This window comes from Hetaerina americana, unplaced genomic scaffold (genome assembly GCF_022747635.1).
Source record: "Hetaerina americana unplaced genomic scaffold, ioHetAmer1.1.p SCAF_3, whole genome shotgun sequence".
Lineage (NCBI taxonomy): Eukaryota > Metazoa > Arthropoda > Insecta > Odonata > Calopterygidae > Hetaerina > Hetaerina americana.
In genome coordinates, this window is record NW_027286874.1 from 107,448,290 (window position 1) to 107,470,634 (window position 22,345).

Genomic DNA, 22,345 nt, shown 5'->3' on the forward strand with positions numbered 1-22,345 from the left:
ATAAAAAAGGAAAGTTGTGATTGAGGAAACTCCTTCACCACCTTTCCTTATTATTATTATTATTGTTCACCAAGAGTGGCCATTAATATTTATTCAACACATTTCTTGTGCAAAAATTGTTTCCATGTCATATTCTAGCCTGAATTTGTGATGTGCAACTTTCATTGATTCAACCCCAGTATGCATTAGCAGCACCAATTCCAGAGTGCAGAGGGCTCCGAGACTGATCATACGTCAACAATAGGCATTCAGCATGCTTTTACCAAAGACCCGTTTTGTCAAAATCAAAAACATGTTGCCCTCAAAATTTATGAGCTTATTGAAATCACCGATTAAGCTTCTTACTTCACCTGCCTCGCAATCCTGTTGATTCCAGTTATTCTCTCAAACTTCTTGAACTACCCTCGGCTTCCCTTAAATGCTTCTGTTTTGGCCATTTACGGCCCTGGCATCTTCTTAACGACATCAGCAAAAATCACTTTTGCATTCTCATAAATGATATTCTCATTAAAAGCATCGCCTTGCTATTGCTTTCAGTTTACCCACATAAGAAGTAACCTTTCAGCATCATTGAGAATACAAAACCATTGCGTAGATATTCTTGCCAATCCGTTTGAAGCATCTATCTCCTTAATTTCATCCTTGTTCTTGAGCGCAAATCGTTGAGGTAGACTGATTGTATGTGCATGCTAGATCAACCAGGCCCACACCTCATTCTTGCCTTTCAATTTTTTTAACTTTTCATTTCTATGGTAATTTTTATTATCTGATGATGGGAGTCTTTTTGCGATTTTTCCTCTGGAAAATTTTTAAAACTATGGACAAAATATTATTAAACTTAGCATAAAAAAATCACAAATAATACGTCTGAACACAAGTTTGAAAAAATGCGAGATCACAAGTTGACAATAAAGTGCCAGCAGAATGAGTATTAAACACAAACTGAAGCGGCGGGCGGATAATAATTCTGGAAATCCCCCTCTCCTCATTACTCATTATTCAAAATGGCACTTGCTAAACAATTCACATAAAAAAATATTTTGCTGATTTCGTGAATTAATCCCGAGGTTCCACTGTATAAGAACTATGCTACATACATATTTTTAAAAGGATTAGGGAATAAATAAAAGATGTGCAAATATGCAAAATGGTTATTTAATGGCCTATAAAATTTAAATTCACTCGAATCAGACTTCAGGGCATTTTCAGCTTTGAAAAATAACTCCAAAGCTGATTTCAAGAACACAGTTCAACTGTTAACATGTTTGTGACAACACATTGGGCACATTTAAGTTTTTGACACAATTTAGGCAGTACCACTATTACAAATACAAGAATATTGTTTTCAGCGAAATAAATTATTGCAATAGCCTACACAAAAAAAAATGAATAAAAACATTCACATAAAAAATGTATATCTTTGTAACGTTATCAGTGCACATTTGTATAATGTTCACAAGAACACCAGATTACTATCTATCAGTAAGTTTGTACTTTTTTTCAGTTTTGTTATTATTTACATATACACCCTAAGGAAATTGACAGTTTCATACATTTTTTTCATAATATCACCCAAGTTGCTTTTAAATTGTTCAAGAATTTGTTAAATGGCTACTTGTGCAAAGTCTGTAAAATATTGACTGCACAATTTTTGGCTCAAATTGCAAACCTATCATAACCACCACACACGAGAAAGCAATTTAATTTTGAACCAAACTGACAATTACACTTACGGTTATAATACCCTTTTCATTTTGTAATTTTTTTTATCAATTATTTATTCATGGTATTTAGGGGTACATAATTTACTCTACATTAATGATATTTATACCATAGTAACGTGCTTTCAACATACAGAAGCAAATATTAATATATGAAGGGAACACACCAGAAATGCAAGGAAAACCTTAGTTTAAATCATGTTTTTTTTTTAAATGATTTAGCAATTCCAGATTAAGGATAATTGAAATCAGGAATAACCTGTGTCAGCCACACAATATTAATGACTGAAAACATGCTGTAAACATCTCTTCAGCTTACAACAGAGGTAGAAAGGGTTATTCATTTACCTTTGCCACAATCCAAACAAAAAGTTTAAATCCATGAAAACAGCTATTCATGAATATGAGTTCATAAAGGTGCATAGATATATGTATATAAAAGTAATGAAAATAGAATAAGGTAACAAATAAAAGTCTTAGTACGTATATTGAGGGGCTTTTTGATTGTACTTCATGCTTTTACACTAAACATAGCTACATCACTTAATTGTAGCTTTGTGAATCTCTTTTAAAAGCCAAAGATGCAAAAGGCAAAGATTATAAGTTGTAAATATAATGCCATCAAGTAATTCTAGGCAAACCAACACAGTTGAGTACAACAAGGAACCAATGAAAACAGTATGGTTAGTCGGACCATTTGGCACACCAATTTCTAACATTCCTGAAATCGTGCAGTAAAAGCTCTCATCCTGAGGAATTTTATCCTTGAAATTACTGACACAAATAAGTGGCCATAAAAGTTCTCAAGGCCCAGATTGAGATATACAAACATGAAAATCGTTAAGGGAGGCTTAGAGTAAGTAACAGAATAACTAAAAGCAGCTTTCAAAGGCGCGAGGAAAAATAGAGCTCGGCCTATATGATTTCATCTGCACCATAATGAAACTTAGGGCGTAGAGCATTGCCTTCAAATAGAGTCAACGCCTCCACAATCCTGCAGTCAAGATGTTAATCCCCAGTTCCATTTAAAGCTGCCCATTTGGTCAAATTACAATTTCATACTTAAAGAATACTAGGAATTTGGCATTTACCTATTTCAACCTTTCCTGGCTTCAAGAGATGAGCTGGGAAAGATGAAAAGGACCACTTAATCAAAGAGCATGTGGCACACACTTCCATATAAAGCGTGCCAATGAGAGGAATGAACATGATTCATGCAATCCAATGTTTAAGGGGACTGCTCCTTTTGCATGGGCCTCACGAAATGCAGAGCCACCTCACAGGGAAACTAGAAATTATTGGTGGGTGAAGTATTTGTCTTTTACTAGGCCTTGACTCATGTTTTAGCACCAGTATTTTGACTTATAGTTCATACAAACTATTACAAGACACAGGAACACAGAATGGGAAACATTATCTTAGAATGTAAAATAAAAGAACAGAGACTCAGACTTCAAGGAAAAACAGAAATTCACAGAAGTGCATTCATCAACGTTAGCCTGGGTAAAAAATTACGAAATGAAAATATTTATCCTACATTACCTGGCACAAAAACCTTGACAGAAAGGACTAGACTTATTTAAAAAAAAATCACATCTTAAAAATAAACAAATCATCGAATCAACCATTTAATCATACCAGCTCGTCGACTGATACATGAATGTTGCATATTAAAAAAAAATGAATATGACTTCTTCAGAAACACCAATGCATGCGCCATATAAAAGCATTTTAAAATGATTGCATGAAAAAAGTAAAACACATAATTGATAACAAATAAGTGCTCAGAAAATCTCAAAATTTTCAAATTGTTTTCTTTTCATCAAATGTCTCGATGTAAAAAAAAAAGACAAACACACTTTCCAATGTGTGTGAAACTTAACATCCACAGCAATCAAATAATTAAATGCACTTCTCCATGGAGTTTGAATTCCCGTCAATGCAATTTAAAATTTTAACATGCAAATTAGGGCCAAATATAATGGTGGTGATGCTCAAGTGCCCTTAACAGCAAGAAGTTTACAGGGTATTCTAAAGCAAACTGATATCGCTTCATGACCTTTCTTCCACTCCGTGTATCACATAAAAAACAGACAACCACCTTATTTTTGTGCCGCTATATGCCATAAAGTACTTCCCTCCCTCCATCATAAAAAACTTCTCATTAGGCTACGCAAAAAAAAACATTACAGTGGGAAGAGATGTTTTATTTCCTCCAAAACAACAACCTAGCCACTAAAAAATAGGTAATCTGAATTCCAAGCTATGGCTAAGCCGGGGATATGAAATAATGGGTTTTCACACCAGGAATAATGGCTCAATTACCATTTGACTTGATCATCAATAAGGTATGAAAGTTTTTTTGCCTCGATATAGAAAAAAACTAATAAGAGTATTTTTCACAACATAATATATGCCTTTGTGTGGAAAATAACATTAAGAACTTAATAGAACATTAAACTATGAGTCATTTTAGAGCACAACCCTTAATAATTCATGTATCCAGGATTAAGTCGCTTCTAAGGGATAGATATCTTTAAGCTCTGAAGATGACTTATTCGCAAGGTACTCGGTACTCATTAACCAGCATTATATCTCATTAGTAGTTAGCTGCTATTAATTCAAGGAGGAAAAATTTTATGCAGCTAAAGTCTCAGTGGTAGAATGACTTTCAGAATGCCTGGTAGATCATCCACATCAGTCAACAATAGTTTAAGGGCTCCTCACAGGATTGCTTATGATGAAATATAACTATGTTAAGATAAACTACAACATTATTTTATTCAAAATTGAAAAGCACCATCAATTTTGCTATTCAAAAGGACTAGATTTTAAGCACTCTACGAAGTCTAAATCAAAATGGAATACCATTCGCACTGGGATTAATGAACAAGGCAAAGCCCAAATATTAATGGGCATAGTTGACATTTTCTAATAAAAGCAAACAGATTACAGTAAAAGAAATACCATAATGATTAAAGGATTTTAAAGATCTAATAGCTCATATAATGCTCTGATTTCCTACAAAAATAACTAATATAGAAATTTATTCCATGAAATAAAATCTAAGTCAATAATTATTTACACAAAAGGTATCTTTCATGAATGCTGCATGACTATTGCACTAGTTGATATAGTATTGTGCTTAAAATGCTATAGCAATAAGGAACTAATAATAAAATATATATGTAATTCGTGATTATGATGTTGTAGACATTGATTTCATCAGATGACAATTTACGACTTTAAAAACTATATGATCACCTTGATTAAACTTCTGATTATTCAAGATTTTCAAAAATTAAAGATCTGTGAAAATTTATCAATGTTTAAAAATTCAAAATAACACAGAGCACAGATATGTTTTTTAAAATTGAGTGGTCAACTGAAAGTGCTTGTGAAATGTCTTAACTCTCTAATAGAAATTGAAATCAAAGAAACAACAATTAATTCCCAAATATGTGGTCATAAGGAATGATCAAGCTTCCCACACATCTACAGGATAAAAATCCATTACGCAACACTTAACATATTAAATGCCTCACAAAAATATTTTTCTGGATGAAACGTATTTTTTCTTATTTTTTTAAAACCCTTATTGACCTAAAAAAAAGAAACCAGCCACAAAGCCCTTTTAAGGTTATCACATGCCCGATACATTTTTCTTTACGTTACGTGACTGGCTATCATATTCTGTAAGTATTTCAATAAATTCATTTTGAGCTCCACGGTCCAGCAAATGGATTATAAATGATATCCAATTTTGCAGCAGCTTTCTACTATTCTGAAGCATCAGAAACACAACTTCTTACAAGTATACATCTTCTCTTATCACACTTCAAAATTAATTAACCTCACAAGTGAAGAGAACTAAATGGCAATCAGCTATTGTCACAACAGAAAACATAACTGGTGAGGGGGGGGTGGGGAAGACATAAGCACTCCTGGGCGCCCATCATGGAACTTTTAATTTTGTGACAGTTGAACGTGCAGCAATGGTATCAACTGTTGGACTGTGCTCCATTGTAAACACTTATGCAATCCTCAATAAAAAGGCAATGCGTAAAATTCGGCATCGAGATAAACATTACACTGAAAATGCAACAAATTCAAAAGTTCCACAATGCTGCCCCCCCAGGGCAGTATCACCGATTGCAAACTATAAAGGCTTATTTTTTCAGGAAAACTCAAGGATGACAAAGGAAGCAAGTGAACCTTCATAAAACTCCATGGTTTCCAGATGTACGAGTGGTATCTTGTGCTTCCCCCCCCCCTCCCCCCAGCCAACATCTCTCTCTTGAGGTGCAGAGAGACCATCACCATCCACTCCATGGTTTCACTCTTCACCCCCTTCCTCCTCCAGCAGGGGGTTCATGGAGGCCCAAGCCTTCTGCGGTGTCAGCATTGGCCTCCATTCATTCCCCCTCTCATTATTGGGGCCCCTGCCACCACCCCTAGGATCCTCCTCGCACTCCTCTTCTTCCTCTCCTGGATCAGAACTTTCTTCGGAGCTTAAACTGCACGACCTGCCAGTGTCAAGAGTGGAGTGATGAGCAACAAATAGACGGAATAATTACTTCAGCAACATTTCCTTGGCACACTTACATCAAAAGACAATGAAAGTGACACAACAAAAGTAAATTGGGATGCGAGGAGAGCTAAGGTATTTAAAGAAAGCGCAATTTGGGAAAGCATAATAAGAAAATCTTAACAGAGAGAGAGAAAGAAAGTAACTGAATAAGTGAACTTTGTATTTTTTCAAAATCTTCATTGCACTACTAGCGGTTTTGATGCAAAGACACAACGACATCAGGTCACCTGATGATGTCGCCTAAGACTTGAAACCAGTGCAACTGTAATAAAGTTTGGTGAAAAAATACAAAGCTAACTTATTGAGTGATCATGAATATTCACAAAGTAGAACCAGAAACCATTGAATTCATAATGAGGATAACACCAAAGAAACATGAGAGGGCAGGTTGCATACATCTCTATTTGGATAAATTAAAATCTATCATTGCCCTGGGTGTGCTATATGCATAACGAGTGATATCTCTCAGTAAAAAGAATATATCACAAAATGTATTCATAGGCCAATGAAATCAAAGGATAATATTTCTAATTAAATCAAACTTATATTACATGGAACAGCTAATACAGTAACTCATTTTTTCTGGTAAAGGAATTTGACATTCAAAAAATGTTACAAATGCATCTAATTTAACAATTTTAGCATATTCAATTTACTGGAATTGTGACTGGTTCGCTTTCAAATGAATAAAAAAAGGAGCTCATAGTAATCACCATCAGTAATAATAATATTTAGAGAGAATATGTGAAATCTTGTTTTATTTGAATTACAATGAATTTATTTCCACTGAAACTCCCAAACATATTAATATGAGACTTATGTTATTTCTAAACCATAAGAAAAATGATCAGGCCTGTGATTTGCAAATAATTCAAGGGAGTCTTCGAGCCTCCATTGCTGGGACCTCAATGTAAATAAATTTGTGGTTTCATCAGGGAAAATTCCTCTAGAGTTCATTTCTGAGTGAATCTAAGTACTGGTGCAGTATGATACATGCTGGAGAAATATTTAATAATAGTCTTTGTCGTTGTTACATGCATGCTGCATATTTGATTGATCTCCATACCCTTCAGGATACGACTGACTTTAGGTTATTTGGTTAGCACTTATAAGAAGAAAATAGAAATGTTACAAATAATTGATGGTTGCCGGCATAACATTATGGAATCAATTCATATTGGAAACGAAAAATAGTAACTTTGTGATTCCACTGAAAAATTTTATTACGAGACGACCAGGGTTTCGACGTTCAACGTCATCTTCAGGTGACAACTCTGACTGAAATCCATCTGCATATATTACACTCCGGTACGGGCGGGGAGGTGAGAGGGTCGGAGGGAGGGTGGGGGAGGGAATTGAGCAATGGTGGTTGGAGGGTAGGGTGGAAACATGAGGCACCCTATGAGGGGCATTCCTCCTATTGGCGGAGGAAAGTGGGTTGGTTTTAATGGCACATAGACATAAATTCAAAAATCTTTTACATATCTCTGAGGTCAAGGATGGGTGTGGGGGAAGTAGAGGGGTTCTTACCCACTTCTCGATACCTGCGCTTATGTGCCCACCCTCCGACCCTCTCACCTCCCCGCCCCCCCCTAGCGGACTGAAATAGATATAGATGGATGTCTGTCAGAGTTGTCACCTGAAGATGACGTTGAGCATCGAAACCCGGGTTGTCTCGTAATAAACATTGGTCAGTGGAATCACAAAGTTAACATTTTTCATTTCTGAAATGTTACACTAAATAATACCAACTACATAAACATTTATTTATCACATAATCCCAGAAACTCTTCAAACTGCAAGGGTACATCATCTACGTTCCCCATTTTTCCAATCGCTAAACACCCCTTTTCTCAAGTTTATGACATATTTGCAGAATTATATAACCTTTCTTTTATATTCAAGAGGCAGTTTTTGTGCTATTACAGTTTTGATATGCATGCAGAGACCATTTTTCCTCATGAATCCTTTGAACATTGTCCAAGAAGTAATAGATAGAACTATGTCTAATTTTCTCAATTCCATCAAAGTCATTTTTATTGAAACAGTAATCCCATTCTTTCTAAATTTTATTCAGCTTGCAAAATGTTCCTCGAGCTATGGCCATTGAGGTTCACATGAACGTAGTTTTTTAACTCATATCTGTATTCACGTAATCAATTTTTGGCTTCCCTGATTCTCATATCATCTTCTCGGACAGAGGTGAGCCAAAATTCCTCCCAGCTGCCCCGTTTCCACGTTCTGAAGCAGAATTCATGACTTCATGTTTAAATACAATACCGCACGACAATTTTCTCGATCTCATGTGGTCATTCTAGTGTTCACTTTTCATGTAACCCTTTAGTTTCTGTGTGTAAAAGCAGATATGCACACTTAATAGAAAGGAACATTTTACTCAATGAACGGCATTAGCGTGCTACTAATGGTTGAGTGCCCGTAGACCAAGAGTTTACAGTGTGAGATACAATGTTTTCGCAGAGGGCGATATCCTCGTCATACCAATATGTTATAAGTTTTGCAGCAGCACAACACGTGAGATGAAACTAAATACACTACATTATACATATTTATGATTTGGAAATTTTTTAGGAAGACCATCAAGGATATATGAAAGCTCTATTGCTTACTACCGGATCAAAACAGCTATATTATCAAAATTTGTAATTAAGACAATCATTTTGTACGCCTGATGAGGGTAAAAATACTTAACGGGATGCTGATTTCAGAGCACACTTTAGAGTAAAAAAAAGGCATCTTATGGAGCGCGGATATCTTAATACCAACCTCTCTTTCATCTTGCATACTACTTTCACCTCACAGTTACAATTAAAAACGTCAACAAAAATGGTGGCATTTCAGTCTTTTTCACACCACACTTGATTCCAAAGCAGTCACTCAAGGTCCCGTTCATTCAAAATTATTCGAAATGTAGCAAATATTTGTAGCATTTGAAAAAAACACACCAAATGAAATACTCCCTTTATTTCCAGGTTAGGGGAAATCCCAGACTATTCCAGGATTTCCCATTCTCTCCTGTTTCTGGACACCCTATGGGAAGGAAAACCTCCAAATATTATTCATGCTCACCTAATGCGATATGAGAGGTTGGTTTCATGGATTGTGGGCATTGGAGGCCAGGAAACAAGCTTTTCGGTTGGCCGGAGGTTGCGCAACGTGCGTTGAGAAACCCGCCAGGAGAGCGGTCCCCACCCCTCAACGTATGCCCCCCTGTTATTCCTCCTCCTCCCGTTACGCTTCCAACCACGCTCATCTTCATCTTCCTCATCCAGGCTCATCTCATCCTCGTAGTCGTCAGGGCAATGGGATCCCTCATCTCCATACCAACGCGTGGCGTCACACTGAGATTCATAGTATCGAACGACTCTCAATACAGCTGAATGGCAGCGTGTGAACCCAGCATCTGTTATCTACAAAATGAAAAAATACAAATTCAGAACACGCTATAGCAGTGACATTCACGCAATTATTAAGAACTTAAGTATAAAAAAAAAAAAATGAGAATATTTAATTTTTTTACCTTAATTCTTACAATTTCAAATGAGACATAAAGCAGGTGTGCTAAGATAGATTTGACCGGGATAGGACATGTTCAGAATCATAAGGAATGGAAAATGAACTTTATTAGAGCCCAATGTCCGGGATAAGAACAGTGGACTCTCATTAAGATGTTTCATGGTTTTCCTCCTCAGATCATCTATTTCTTCCGATTCCCACATTCCCAACCAATATAAATATTAATGATGAATGCATTTAGATAATCTCTTTCACACATTCATTCAAATGAAACATCTGGGGTTTCACACATAAAATGGAGAAGGACTTCCATTAAAGTTGCACTGGGAGTCCTCACTTAAATTTGTCAAACTTGCAAAGATGATGCATTGCAAATCAATTAGTTCCCTGCAAAGAAATTACCACCTCGGACTTGAATGCATTGCGGAGAGTTATTTTTGCAAATCACACCTTTAAAGTAACAATTGCACTTTGATCAATTACTTGAAGGAATTATGAATTGTGGGTGCCTCACAATGCATTAAAATTTGTCCGCAAAAACTACAACATTAGTGAATTGAGTGTGCATGGTATGATGTAATTTTATACATAGATGGTGGGAAAAGTGCATAAAAAAGAAAATTAAAAAAAAATGTACCTGCCATAATACAATGTTACACAGGTGAATAAGCCAGTGGCAGTTTAGAAGTTTTCTGTGATATTTTGAATAAAAGGGGTTCTTTTAAAGAAACTATGGGGAAATGCAGCAAGAATTTCTTCATCGAGAGTCACCGGATGGTGGGCACACAAATTCAAGATTTTCACAGGGTAAAAGCATTCAGCAAGACAGAGATCATATTTTGAATCCTAATCTAGGGGTATGATTCTTACTCTGCAACATTCTCAGATTTGAAAGAAGGCTTGAAATACTGATTGAAACTACTCCATATAATAATTGAGCACTTAATTTCTGAGATTGAATATTTAATTTAATCTAATTAAGCATTGAGACTAATTGAGGTTGCACTACAGTAGTAGAGGTCATTGAGAGAGGCAACAAACTGAGCGGAGGTCACTTGCATCAATACAGGTACGAGTGTAATGAGGTAGGCGTAGGATGTTCAGGGAATGGGGGAGGGGAGGGTAGAGCCTGAGACCTGGCAGCATTCTTAACAAACAGGGTCAAAAAAATTCGGCCACCTCCAAGATTCAAACCCAGACCCTCAGGGAGTACAGCCAATTCACAACCCACTGTGCCAACCCTGGCTGCGCTATATTCAAGGTCACACTTCATTCAGGTCAATGCAGTGTTTTTAATTTTAACATTCAGGCCAGAGTAGTGTAATTTAAACCCTATGTACTACGCATAGGGTTTAAATACATTAATGAATATCTTCATGATACCAAATAGGGGGCATAAGGGCCCAAGACATACGGAATGGGAGGAATGAAATCCACTGAAAACATCCAAATGGCATTAATTAAGGACCAATATACATGAGACCATGACAGTACCTTGCACAGCTTCTTCATTTCCATCATGCTGGAGAGCAACCCCGATGACTGGGCCTGCCTCCCCATCTTGTACCGAGGAGATGGTGAACTAATGCACGTGACAGACCCCCGCAATCGGTCCAGCATAACACACATCAGAGATAGAGCTATTTCTGATGGACGGAAGCAGCTGAGAGATCCATCACACGCAATTGCTTCCAGATGATGCTGCAGACGGGCAGGTGATGTCTACAACAATGATAAATGAAACGGGATTAGAAGAACAGTGACTTACAAAAAATCTTACCACTTCCCAATTCTAACTGCTCAACTTCCTTAATTCCCCAGCATTGAGACGACTAACTCAGTTCACTGAATGCTGAGCGAGGCAGCTTCAATCTACCAGTCACGGAATCACTCAACCTCCAGATGTATTAGCAATGTTTTTCTTGATAGGTGGGGTAGAGTGGGGTGGGGTGGGGCTCCATCCACCTCTGCATAGAGAGTGGATGGAGCCTCTTGATGGATTCCTAATGGAACAAATCCATCACCCTTGATGGATTAAATACCACATATAAGGTTAACTCAAAAACAATGCTAATTACATTTTTCTCCAAATATGCAGCTATGACAAAAAAAAAACAATTTTTGAGTATTAAATCAAGCGTTTTGAAAGCATAGTTACAGCTTTAGGGACTTTCAAACTGCATACATTTTAATCCTGATACATATACTTTTCTGGAAACTTTTAGTGAATGCATATCATTTATGAGTGTATGAGATGGATATAATTTAGCACAAAAGTGTACTTTGTTTAGCCCATACCTATGAAATGGAAGACATTGACAATTCACCTAAATTTTGAGAAGCTATAAAATAAAAACCATCAAACATAGATAAATAAAATCTGACCAGTTACTTCCGTTGGTTATGGGGATTAAACACGCCAAGTTTCTATCAAAACCAGAGGGGATGGTTACCAAAACAATTTTCCTGTTGAATTGATGTGGAATGATCCCTTAATATTCACTATTTAACTACACCAAAAAGAGGCTATTAAAAACTCTCTTCCGCCCTAATATTAATATAGCGATTTAATTATTTTCAACCCTTTTAGCACAGCAGGTCAGTATATTGACTTTTGCATCTCGGACAAAAAGTGTGCTGAGCCGATATATAAGCGCGAATGTAAACTGTTGTTTAAATCACTATAATTTATTAATATTTTATTGCATATTGTGTATTGTTTCTGGCATCAAAAATATGATTTCTCTGCTTTATATAACATGTTTTTTTAATGTTAATTTCTTACTTCTCATAGAGTATAAATTTTACTGTAATTCTTACGTTGAACTGCTTCCATGTGATGAAACTCAGTCTAGTTAATGGTATGGTCGTTTCTTTTGCCGAGTTGTCTTTTGACTGAATCTTTTCACTAATATTCCACTGAAAGGCTAATCTGTTTAATTCTGCAAACTTTAGAATGTACTTCGAATAATCTGTTTTGAAACAAACTGCTAAGATATAGGTGATACGACGCCAGTGAAAGCATAACTACGCCAACATTTTTGTTTCTCTTGCCTTCCATCCCAGATATCCATTTAGGCTCTTTGAAATGTGATGACATTGTAAGTGTTTCTCTTTCTGCTCGGACTTGTTTCTTTTACTGCCTTGAGATAGAAAGTATAGATACGAGGGCGGTTCAATAAGTACCTGTTTGACAACAAAGAGCATTCCTGAGGGAAGTTTATGCTATCATCGGGTGCTGCAATCTATCAAATGATGGTGAAACAAATTTCAGACTGATTTTAAGGTTAGTTTGGATTTGGCAGCCATTCGAGTGTGAGACGTGTTTCGTGATTTTCACTAAGATGGAAAAAGAGCAGTATCGTTCGGTAATTCGCTTTTTGTTTTTGGATGGGAAGAAATCCGAGGAGATAAAAGCATATAAACCTAGATTCATGATATTCATTCATGTTGATAAAACCTGGATTCATCATTACACACCAGAAACTAAGCTACAATCAAAAGAATTGATTTCTCCCGGTGAATCTGCTCCAAAGAAGGCGAAGATGGTCCGATCGGCCAGAAAGGTCATGGTGACGGTTTGTTGGGATGCAAATGGCCTCATCCTCATGGATTTTTTTAGAAAAAGGAAGAACGATCAATGGGAACTTCTACAGTGAGTTATTGGACTGCTTTGACAAAACATTGAAGGAGACACGGCCGCATTTGGCGAAAAAGAAGGTGCTGTTTCACCACAATAACGCACCAGCACATTCATCCTGAGTTGTTGCCGCCCAACTGCATGAACTACGTTATGAATTGCTACCGCACTCCCCGTATTCACCCGATCTGGCTCCCTGCGACTTTTTCTTATTCCCTAATATGAAGGAATGGCTCGCGGGAAAAAAATTTGGCTCAAACGAGGAAGTTATCGCCGAGACAGAGGCGTATTTTGGAGAGTTTGACAAATCCTATTTTTTGAAGGGGTTAAAAAAATGGCCGGAATGTTGGGAGAAGCGTATCTTTCTAAAAGGGGACTATGTTGGAAAATAAAATTTTTTTTTGAAAAAATGTTTTCTTCATTTCTAACACGGGTACTTATTGAACTGCCCTCATATTGTAGATAGTGTGCGAAGGACACAGTTCTTTCTCTTTTGGCTTTGAGTTTCAGTGTCGTTTTTCCCTTGTGAGCGTGTGGTTGAATCACAGGCCCCCCTCATAGTTGAATATGGAGTTATAAATTTATTTAAAAATACTTTAGAGATACTAAAATATCACAATAATCATTCACACATGCAACATGATTCCATATCCATGAGAAATATGGTTTCTTAAGAAATTATTTTGACTTCTACAACAAATTGAGCATATAAAATTACAATTTTCAAAGTTCCCAACCTGATTCAAACAGTCGTTAACTTCTCCTGTTGACAACCGCTTTCCACTTTCACTTGTCTGACTTCTCATGGAAGTGAGAAGGAAAGAGTGCATGAGGTCAAGGAAGCTCATTGGAGTAATGGGATAAGGCAGATGGGAATGATGAGGAAATGAAGAAGTCTGCAAAATGGAGCTGTGCGACCTTCCCATGACGGAGAACTGCTGCACTGATGACTGCAAGGAATACTCCTGCGGAAGCACTCTAGTTGAAGTGAATGATTTTCCATTTGGCACAATGTCCTCGGAAGGGGAGTAAGACTTAGGAGGCCACTCCTGCTTGGTAGCACATCCACCATTAGAAGACATGATGTCAGTCATTTTACTGGAAATGATTTTAAAAAAAATTTATAATGATTCAGCAAATGTCATGGAATTTTCATACGTTGATAAGCGGTCCATGAACTTTTTTTCATTTTCAACGATACTAATAGAGCTCCCAGTAAACCTATTTTTGAAAAACTAGAAATCTTACCTCTTCCTTGTATGTACATTCTTGAAACAGTGTCTCTTATTAACAAAAATCAAGACATGTTTATTAAAAATTGTGACCTTCATAGTCATAATACGAAAAGCCAAAATGCATTCCATGTAAGTCAGCACAGAGTAAATAAAACGATTAAAGGGATAGATCATCAGGGAATACTTATGTACAATAAATTGCCTAGTTATATTAAAAATATCAAAAGTTCCTTTAAATTCAAGTGTGCCATGAAAAAACTACTTTCATGTAAATTATTCTAGAGTGTAGATGATTTTCTAATGCATACCATTTTAAATGTATAATTGGAATGTGTTAATCCCAAGAAAATTGTAAATTGTATGTATTTGTATTTTTCATATTGTTTTAATATTTTGCATAACGTCTTTTATTGATATGAAGTGTAAAACATGTATTGACAAAGCCATGCATAATTCTATGCCTATGGTGAAGGAATAAATTGAATTGAATTGAATACCCCATTATAATGATTACATTCACAATATCTCAGGAGTTACTGCTTTTATTTTGTATTGTATCACGTATGTATTTATTCGTTACTCCTGCTTTTTTACCATTAATTATGGAATTTAAGTATAACGAGTATCTATACTCTGTAAACAATCACAGCATTGGACTCACTATATCAAGCATGTCACAGCCAAGCTTTTACGCTAAAACAGTTATAAAAGATTTTTTCTTTGCAGCCCACTTCCTTAGCTTGTCCCACATTCCGCAAGAACACCCCAAATGGAAACCCTTTTCCAAATTAAGTGGAAAACAATCTTCTTTGAGAGATTTCCAGATTATCGTGGTGGGGACCCTTTCACATGATCTCAGATGGTGCACTTGAGGAGAGGAAAGAATAGCCTTGGATGCAATACTCATTCCATGAGATCCATTCCTCTCCCCGTAAGCCTATCAATGGGCACCGAGTTTTCCATGTATCCAATTCCCCAATGGCCTAGACCAATTGGTAGTGTGAATGAAGATTGGTGCCTTCAATGTGATACACATTTAATAATTTACAACATTCCATAAATTACAAAAATTATCCAATTTACGCCTCAAACAAACACTTCATAACTTTCTCAGAGTGGCAATCCTGACTTAAGGAGGGGAAAACAAAATGTCTGTATGATCTGAGAAAGACAATCGAAAGTGGAAAACTACCGCATGCTAGGTGAAAGGGAATTCCACTCACCCCTGAGAGGAAGACAGTGATAGTTTTTCTGCTACGATTGCTTCCATGCGCGAAAGGTCACCAAGACTACAGCGGCATTGAGAGATTATCAGCAAGTCCCTTGGATCTGGTATATTAATAGGAGACCCTGATTGGTGACCGCGCAGCAAGAATTCAGAGTGCTCCTCACAGGCCACCTGCCGTGATGACAGGTGAAAACAGCTGAGCGCTATGACTGATAGGTGTTTTGGTCGAACCTGAAATCAATGAGTGAAGATGAGCACATGATTAGCCCATAAGTAACATAGGTTGTTTGCCCTTTTATTTGCTATAAAAAGTAACTTTCAGCAAATTTAGCATAAAAAATAATAGAATGAATGAAATGGAATTTTCTTGTTTTGCTTTCTTTGCTTCACTTTGTTAGTATTGGCGCTCAGCTGTTCTATACATCCTCCCAAGTTTTATGGAAGTGCCGCCTACGTGGCGATTGTCTCAAACCTGAATGGAGTTAAGCTTTTGTAATTTAGAATTTTCTCAAGAAAATTGCCCATGGAGAAGAAAATCGTATGCAGTGAAGTTTAAGCTATAAGCCAGCAATTTTGCAAAAGAAAAAGGAAATCGCGAGTCTACCAGGATTTATCCATTAATTAATCTTTAAAATCAAAGTTATGTTCCAGTTGGGAAAAGTGGATGATGCCTGGCATGAAAGACTGCACAGAATCGGGAAGGATTAAAAGAGTGTCTTATGAAGAACTAAGCCTGGAAAGTTGGCAGGGTGTCAGAGTGACTTGTGTAAAAGATGGATTTGAAGAAGCTTTGGGCGATAATTCAACACCAGTGCTAGAAGATGAGGACGAGTTAACTTGTGAGAGTAGACTCAGTGATGTGCCTGTAGAGATAATAAATGCACTTAATTCATTTAATTGTGATTCTAGGGACGAATTTCTGGGATTCAAGTGATCTGCCTATCCTATCATATATTTATACGTACGTGTACATAATATGACGTACTCTACTTGTACATGAAGTACTACATATTAGAAGAAATGAAGTATAGAAATTATACGTTTCTTCTTTTTATCATGGCTTCATGAGATGAAATAACCGTAACAGTGGCAGATATGTATAAAATAGAATGCAATTAGAAAGATATGCTTCCAGACTAATTTATTTTTGCGAAACTCTTCCATAAATTATTGTGAGCATAGGTATGTAAATGTTTAGATTATTTCAATTTTCAATACACGCACCGTCATTATTTCGATCAGCTGAACATTTTTATATAATTAACGCGCGCGTTATCAATGTGAAAATGCAGTGCGTGCCAAATTATGTTGGATTTCAAAATGCAAAATCATGAGTATGCACTCTCCTGAAATAATTAAACCTTTAAAATTAGGACCAAATAAAGTAGTGCTGATAACCGGTACAGTACACGAACCATGCAACGGACTTCAGCAAAATTCAAATCCATACATTGCATATTTACACTAAATTGGTCGTCTGGAGTTTTTTGATATTGCTAATGTGTGGAAACAGGCTGCTGACGATCGATTTTTTCATCCACACTGTCCACGATTTTATTACTCTCAAGTTGCTCGGCACCTTTGCCTCATATTTTGTGCAAAATAGACATAGTGAACAAGTAGATATAATAAACAGAAGCTGCTGGAAGAGCATACAAACATTCCCCAAAATATTTGACTGATGCACAAAAAAGGTTTATAATATATAGGGATGCTGTGACATAATACGAGGGTCATCCGGAAAGTAGTACCCGTTCGTGCCGCATGAAGTGCTGACGACGCGAGTAGCCGCTGGACGAGGTCAGATAGCTTCAGTGGCTTGTCTGCCTTCTCTGAGCCAAGTTGCGTGACGCTAGCATTGCCTGTGTTGTTTCTGTGATTGTTTAAAAAAATTGAGAACGCCGCCAGTTGTGAAGTGAGGGCAGTGATTAAATTCCTCAATGCAAGAAACGTTCGCCCATGTGATATTCATCGCCAATTAAAGGAGGTGTATGGAGACAATGTAATGGACGAGTCGTCTGTTCGGCGGTGGTGTCGCAACTTCAACATGGGGAGGGGGAACACACATGACGATGAGCGTTCGGGGAGACCGTCTGTCATTACAGACCAACTGGTGAGCTCAGTTGACGAATTCGTGAGGAACGATCGGCGCGTCACAATTGATGACATCTGTGAGAATTTTCCCAATGTTTCTCGAACAATTGTTCATGAAATTGTTAAACACCATCTGCATTATGCAAAAATTTGTGCAAGATGGGTCCCTCGCGTATCTCAATGAGCTGGCGGCGAAGGACTATGCAGCAGGAATACAGAAACTTGTCACACGTTATGACAAATGCCTTAATTTGCTTGGAGATTATGTTGAGAAGTAGTTTAAAGTATCCTCTTTCAAATAAAATTTTTTATGTTTGTTAATATTTACTTTTGTGTCTTTATTTCACGAACGGGTACTACTTTCCGGATGACCCTCGTATTTCCATAAATGGGCCAACATTTAAACTAGAATTAAGTAAGCAACAATGACATTTTGATTTCATGATTAAACTAAAAAATATCAAATGTCCTACGATTTCTGTTCACTACATATAACATCCTATAAATTATATCTTTGCAAACACAGGCATTCACCTTGTCCCATGCAAAAAAATGAACAATTTATAAAACAAGGATGGCAAAATAAATAATTGAATTCAGCCATTTTTTTACATTAAAAATACATTTTCGGTCTCTACAGATAATTTTTCCGTGGGATACATCCTCTCTTTCATTTTGAAAATTGAGTAACTATCACCTTTTCTAAGCAAACTCTAAATAATTCAATCTCGACCCACAAATTAGGGTTCAACCCTAGAGAAATTAGTGTCCACGTCATTCTTGAGCCAAATATGTAGATAATAGATTCTTTAGGGTGCAGTCACTTTCCAACTTAAACGTTTTTTTATCCAGCTAACGTACAAGAACATATTGTACCTATTACTAAAAAATCACACCATTCCATTTATTTATACATAACATTTATTAAAACAAATGTGCATTTATTTTACATTATATGACAATATTTAATCAAAATACTATAGGGGCGAACACTTGTGTTTTTAATACAGCATGCACCCAGAAGTGGGACTGGCTGCAAAGCCTTCATAAAATAGATACAAGACTATTTATTTAGATACGAGTTCGAATGACCGAAACTTCAACTAAGTTTTATCTCCAGCTATTAGTGAAACTCCTGGTTGGTCGGAATGAGTTCCCTGCCTTGAAGGGCTGTGATCCCAGACAGTTTCTTGTTACAATGATCAGGATGGCACAGTTGCCACTTAGTCCTATAAGTTCCCATTCTAGACTTCAAAAGAGTATGGAAGGGTGGGAATCATTTCCTTGCTCTCCTGCTCTCGATCAGCTGTTGCAGCAACTATTTCAACCCTTAGAGGCAGAAATATTTTAAGCCCCTTAAGTTGGTGTGGTAGCCTAATTGCCAGACTGTTCTACTGAATGAAGAGTCCAGGATCAAAGCCAGGCACATCTATGGACATCACCAACTTCACCCATGCTGTAAAGATACTCCTCTGAGAGTGCAGGTGGCGCAGGGAATGGAACTGAGCCCCCCTAACTTGGGTGAATTTCACACACCCACACACTGTGAGGACTTGTATGAGGTGAGGTTTACACCCTTACTTATCAAGCATACTTTCAGGTTGATTACTGCAGCTTATCAGGAATGAACTAAACAAAATTGGACATTTATTCACCAAGGCATTTTACAGGGATTATTCACAAATATTTGTGAAAACTTTGATATGGAGTGTAGCTCTGTGCGGTGAGGAAAAGTGGTCATTGAAGCAGAAGGATAGACGTAGACTAGAGGCTTTTGAAATGTGGGTGTGGAGAAGAATGGAAAAGGTGAAATGGACCGAGAAGAAAACAAACGAGGAAGTACTTGGTATGGTGGGCGAAGAGAGCGGTTTGTTGGGAGAACTCCTACGGAGGCAGGAAAAGTGGATGAAGGGGGTATTGACTGGCAGCGGGATGTTGAGGACTGTTATTGAGGGGAGAATGTTAGGCAAACGAGGAAAGGGAAGGAACAGGATAGTGATGTTGGACGGGATGAAGGGAGGAAGAAAGTACTCAGAGGTGAAAGTACTCTGAGGAACCTGGTGTAGAGTAGGATGATGGATTTTTTGTTTTGTTAGGAGTAATAAAATGTTTGTTCGGTAGTTGTGTCCATCCAAAAACCTACCTTAACCGGTAGATTAACTTATAATAATAAAATATTAATTCATGAATATGGGCATTTCCGCAGTCAATAGCCTCTCTCAAAGACCATATAAATAAGTTCCAAAGTACTTGCCTTCATTCGAGACAGAAAATGGTCAAGATGAGCCGTAGCCAGAAAGAGCACTTCTGAGGGTAGATCATACCAAACCTTCAGGCAACGAAGGACTTGGGTACAGCCATTTCTCATAGCAAGGGTAATCTCCTCTGGACTCTGTTGAATAAGGCAAACAAGAAATAAATTAAGATCAGTTGCACCTACTTACGGAAGTTTATCACATACTTAAATGAAATTATTCAACTAATGACAACATTGAATACTTGAGCTCTTTCTCATTGGGGGGAATAAAAAACTGCAAAAAGGGACGCTTTCCATAATGATATCATACTTTTATTAAGGGAAAGTAAACATAAATGAATCAAGAAGTAGTCATTAAAAATATATATTTCAAATCGAATCCACTCCGAAATTTTCGTTCCACGACAATTTTGATCAAGAGCGCTCGTTCAATAGAAATACAATAAAACTTACCAATTCTCGATTGAGTAAAACTTGGGAAGTATTTTGGAAAAATGATACCTACTGAGCTACAGAATGCATTAGTTTTCGTATACCGACTTCATTTCAATAGAATATGAATTTTGAATACACATATTTAAATACACATATTTGAATACACATGCTGTCTCAACATGTAGGGAGATGCAAATGTTGTTCTACGACTAAATTTCAGCCATGGGAACGATGCAATTACTAAATTATTATTTGTGATATCATAGACTGATTAAAAGTGTCACTGTTACCTTCGAAACTGACGGCATACGAAGACATGTTGGGAAAGAACTTTCCAGGTTCAATGCTTTCTCAAACTTCCATAATAAAGCCGCAGAATCTCCTCCAGTTTCCATGAAGCTGAGCCATCGCGATGTCGGAGATATATCCATCGCGAGTAGCTAGGAACACAATTCTTTGTGATAGCCGTGATGAAAGACTGTAAATATAAAATCTGGTTACTGGTGAAATGTTTAGGTTTGAAGCAATTCAGTTGCATTAACGCCAATGATTCTAGGGCAACGCTCTAGGTATTAAAACTACAGCAATGTATCTACAGCAGTTTGCATCAACAATTCTCTATTAAAAGGCATACATAAAACGTATGTACGAATCTTATTTTTAAATAAAAACAGCTGCACGGTAAAGATCCTGATGTAACTAGGAATGATTTTTTCTTTACATATTATTTATGATATATGAAACAAATAGTAATGAAAAAACAGTAATTGCACACTTCGAGGTACCATACGAGAGGATATCAGCCTCGAATAGGGTCATTGAAACCACAGAGCAAGCTTCTTTTTTCAGGTTAAAATTACTTCAGTTTGAAATGGGATGGGTCAACCGTCGCCTAGTTATTCGTAACGGATTCTCCTAAGAATTACACATTGTAAATAACATTTTCCACTCACCTATAAATTCTTACAGCTCAAATAATTATATTACAATTTTATCTTAGTTCCTGAGAGTTCTAAGTCTTTAAAAAGGAAAAATCGTAATTTGACATTTGAAATGGCGTCTCATGTTTTCATCTCGGCCATCTCAGCTGATTTGCATCTAGGACACCTTAATGGCGGAGTTATTAAAAGTAGAACTTGTTTGTATACTGCGGTAGTCGGTAGTTTTGAATTAAAAACATCCTTACTCCCAATTAGAAGCTCGGTTCAAATACAAATATTCGCGAAATACTGTATATACGGTTGCTCTCGAAGTTAACTCTACGAAACGAATATGCGCACTTATGTGGAAGGTCCGTATAGTTATATAAATCTAAACATTCTGGATTATTTTAACAAACGCACTAAAAAATTGAACTGGTTAAATGATTGATATAGACCAGTGACAAGTATGTCTATTACTTCAGTACTGCATTTAGCTACCCTTAATCTCAAGTTGATTGAAGTCGTGGAAATCAATGCTCATCCCAGCCCAAGTTCCAAAGACAGGCCGTATTTTATCACTTGGTGAAGGTCAGGCGGTTTGACACTTTTCAGCCCACGAAATGATATTTGGATGGACTCATTAGGATTTGATTCCTGAAAATTTAACTTCGTTTTGATTTCCCCCTG

The 22,345-nt window shown here is 36.9% G+C and overlaps 1 protein-coding gene across 2 annotated transcripts; it reads right to left on the reverse strand.

Annotated features, from left to right (window-relative positions):
• Positions 1-1,139: 1,139 nt before the first annotated feature.
• Positions 1,140-22,218, reverse strand: CycG (cyclin G). Of its 2 annotated transcripts, none has more exons than XM_071588577.1 (8): positions 22,157-22,218; positions 21,026-21,213; positions 20,298-20,435; positions 15,945-16,180; positions 14,224-14,584; positions 11,341-11,568; positions 9,400-9,740; positions 1,140-6,247 (listed from the first exon to the last, which is right to left on the reverse strand). In XM_071588577.1, the coding sequence occupies exons 2-8, from the start codon at positions 21,164-21,166 to the stop codon at positions 6,058-6,060; spliced, it is 1,635 nt and encodes a 544-aa protein (XP_071444678.1). In that variant the 5' UTR covers positions 21,167-21,213; positions 22,157-22,218; the 3' UTR covers positions 1,140-6,057. The 2 variants fall into 2 exon arrangements, with proteins under 2 accessions (XP_071444678.1, XP_071444677.1); XM_071588576.1 differs by lacking the exon at positions 22,157-22,218 and adding an exon at positions 21,689-22,099.
• Positions 22,219-22,345: the final 127 nt, after the last annotated feature.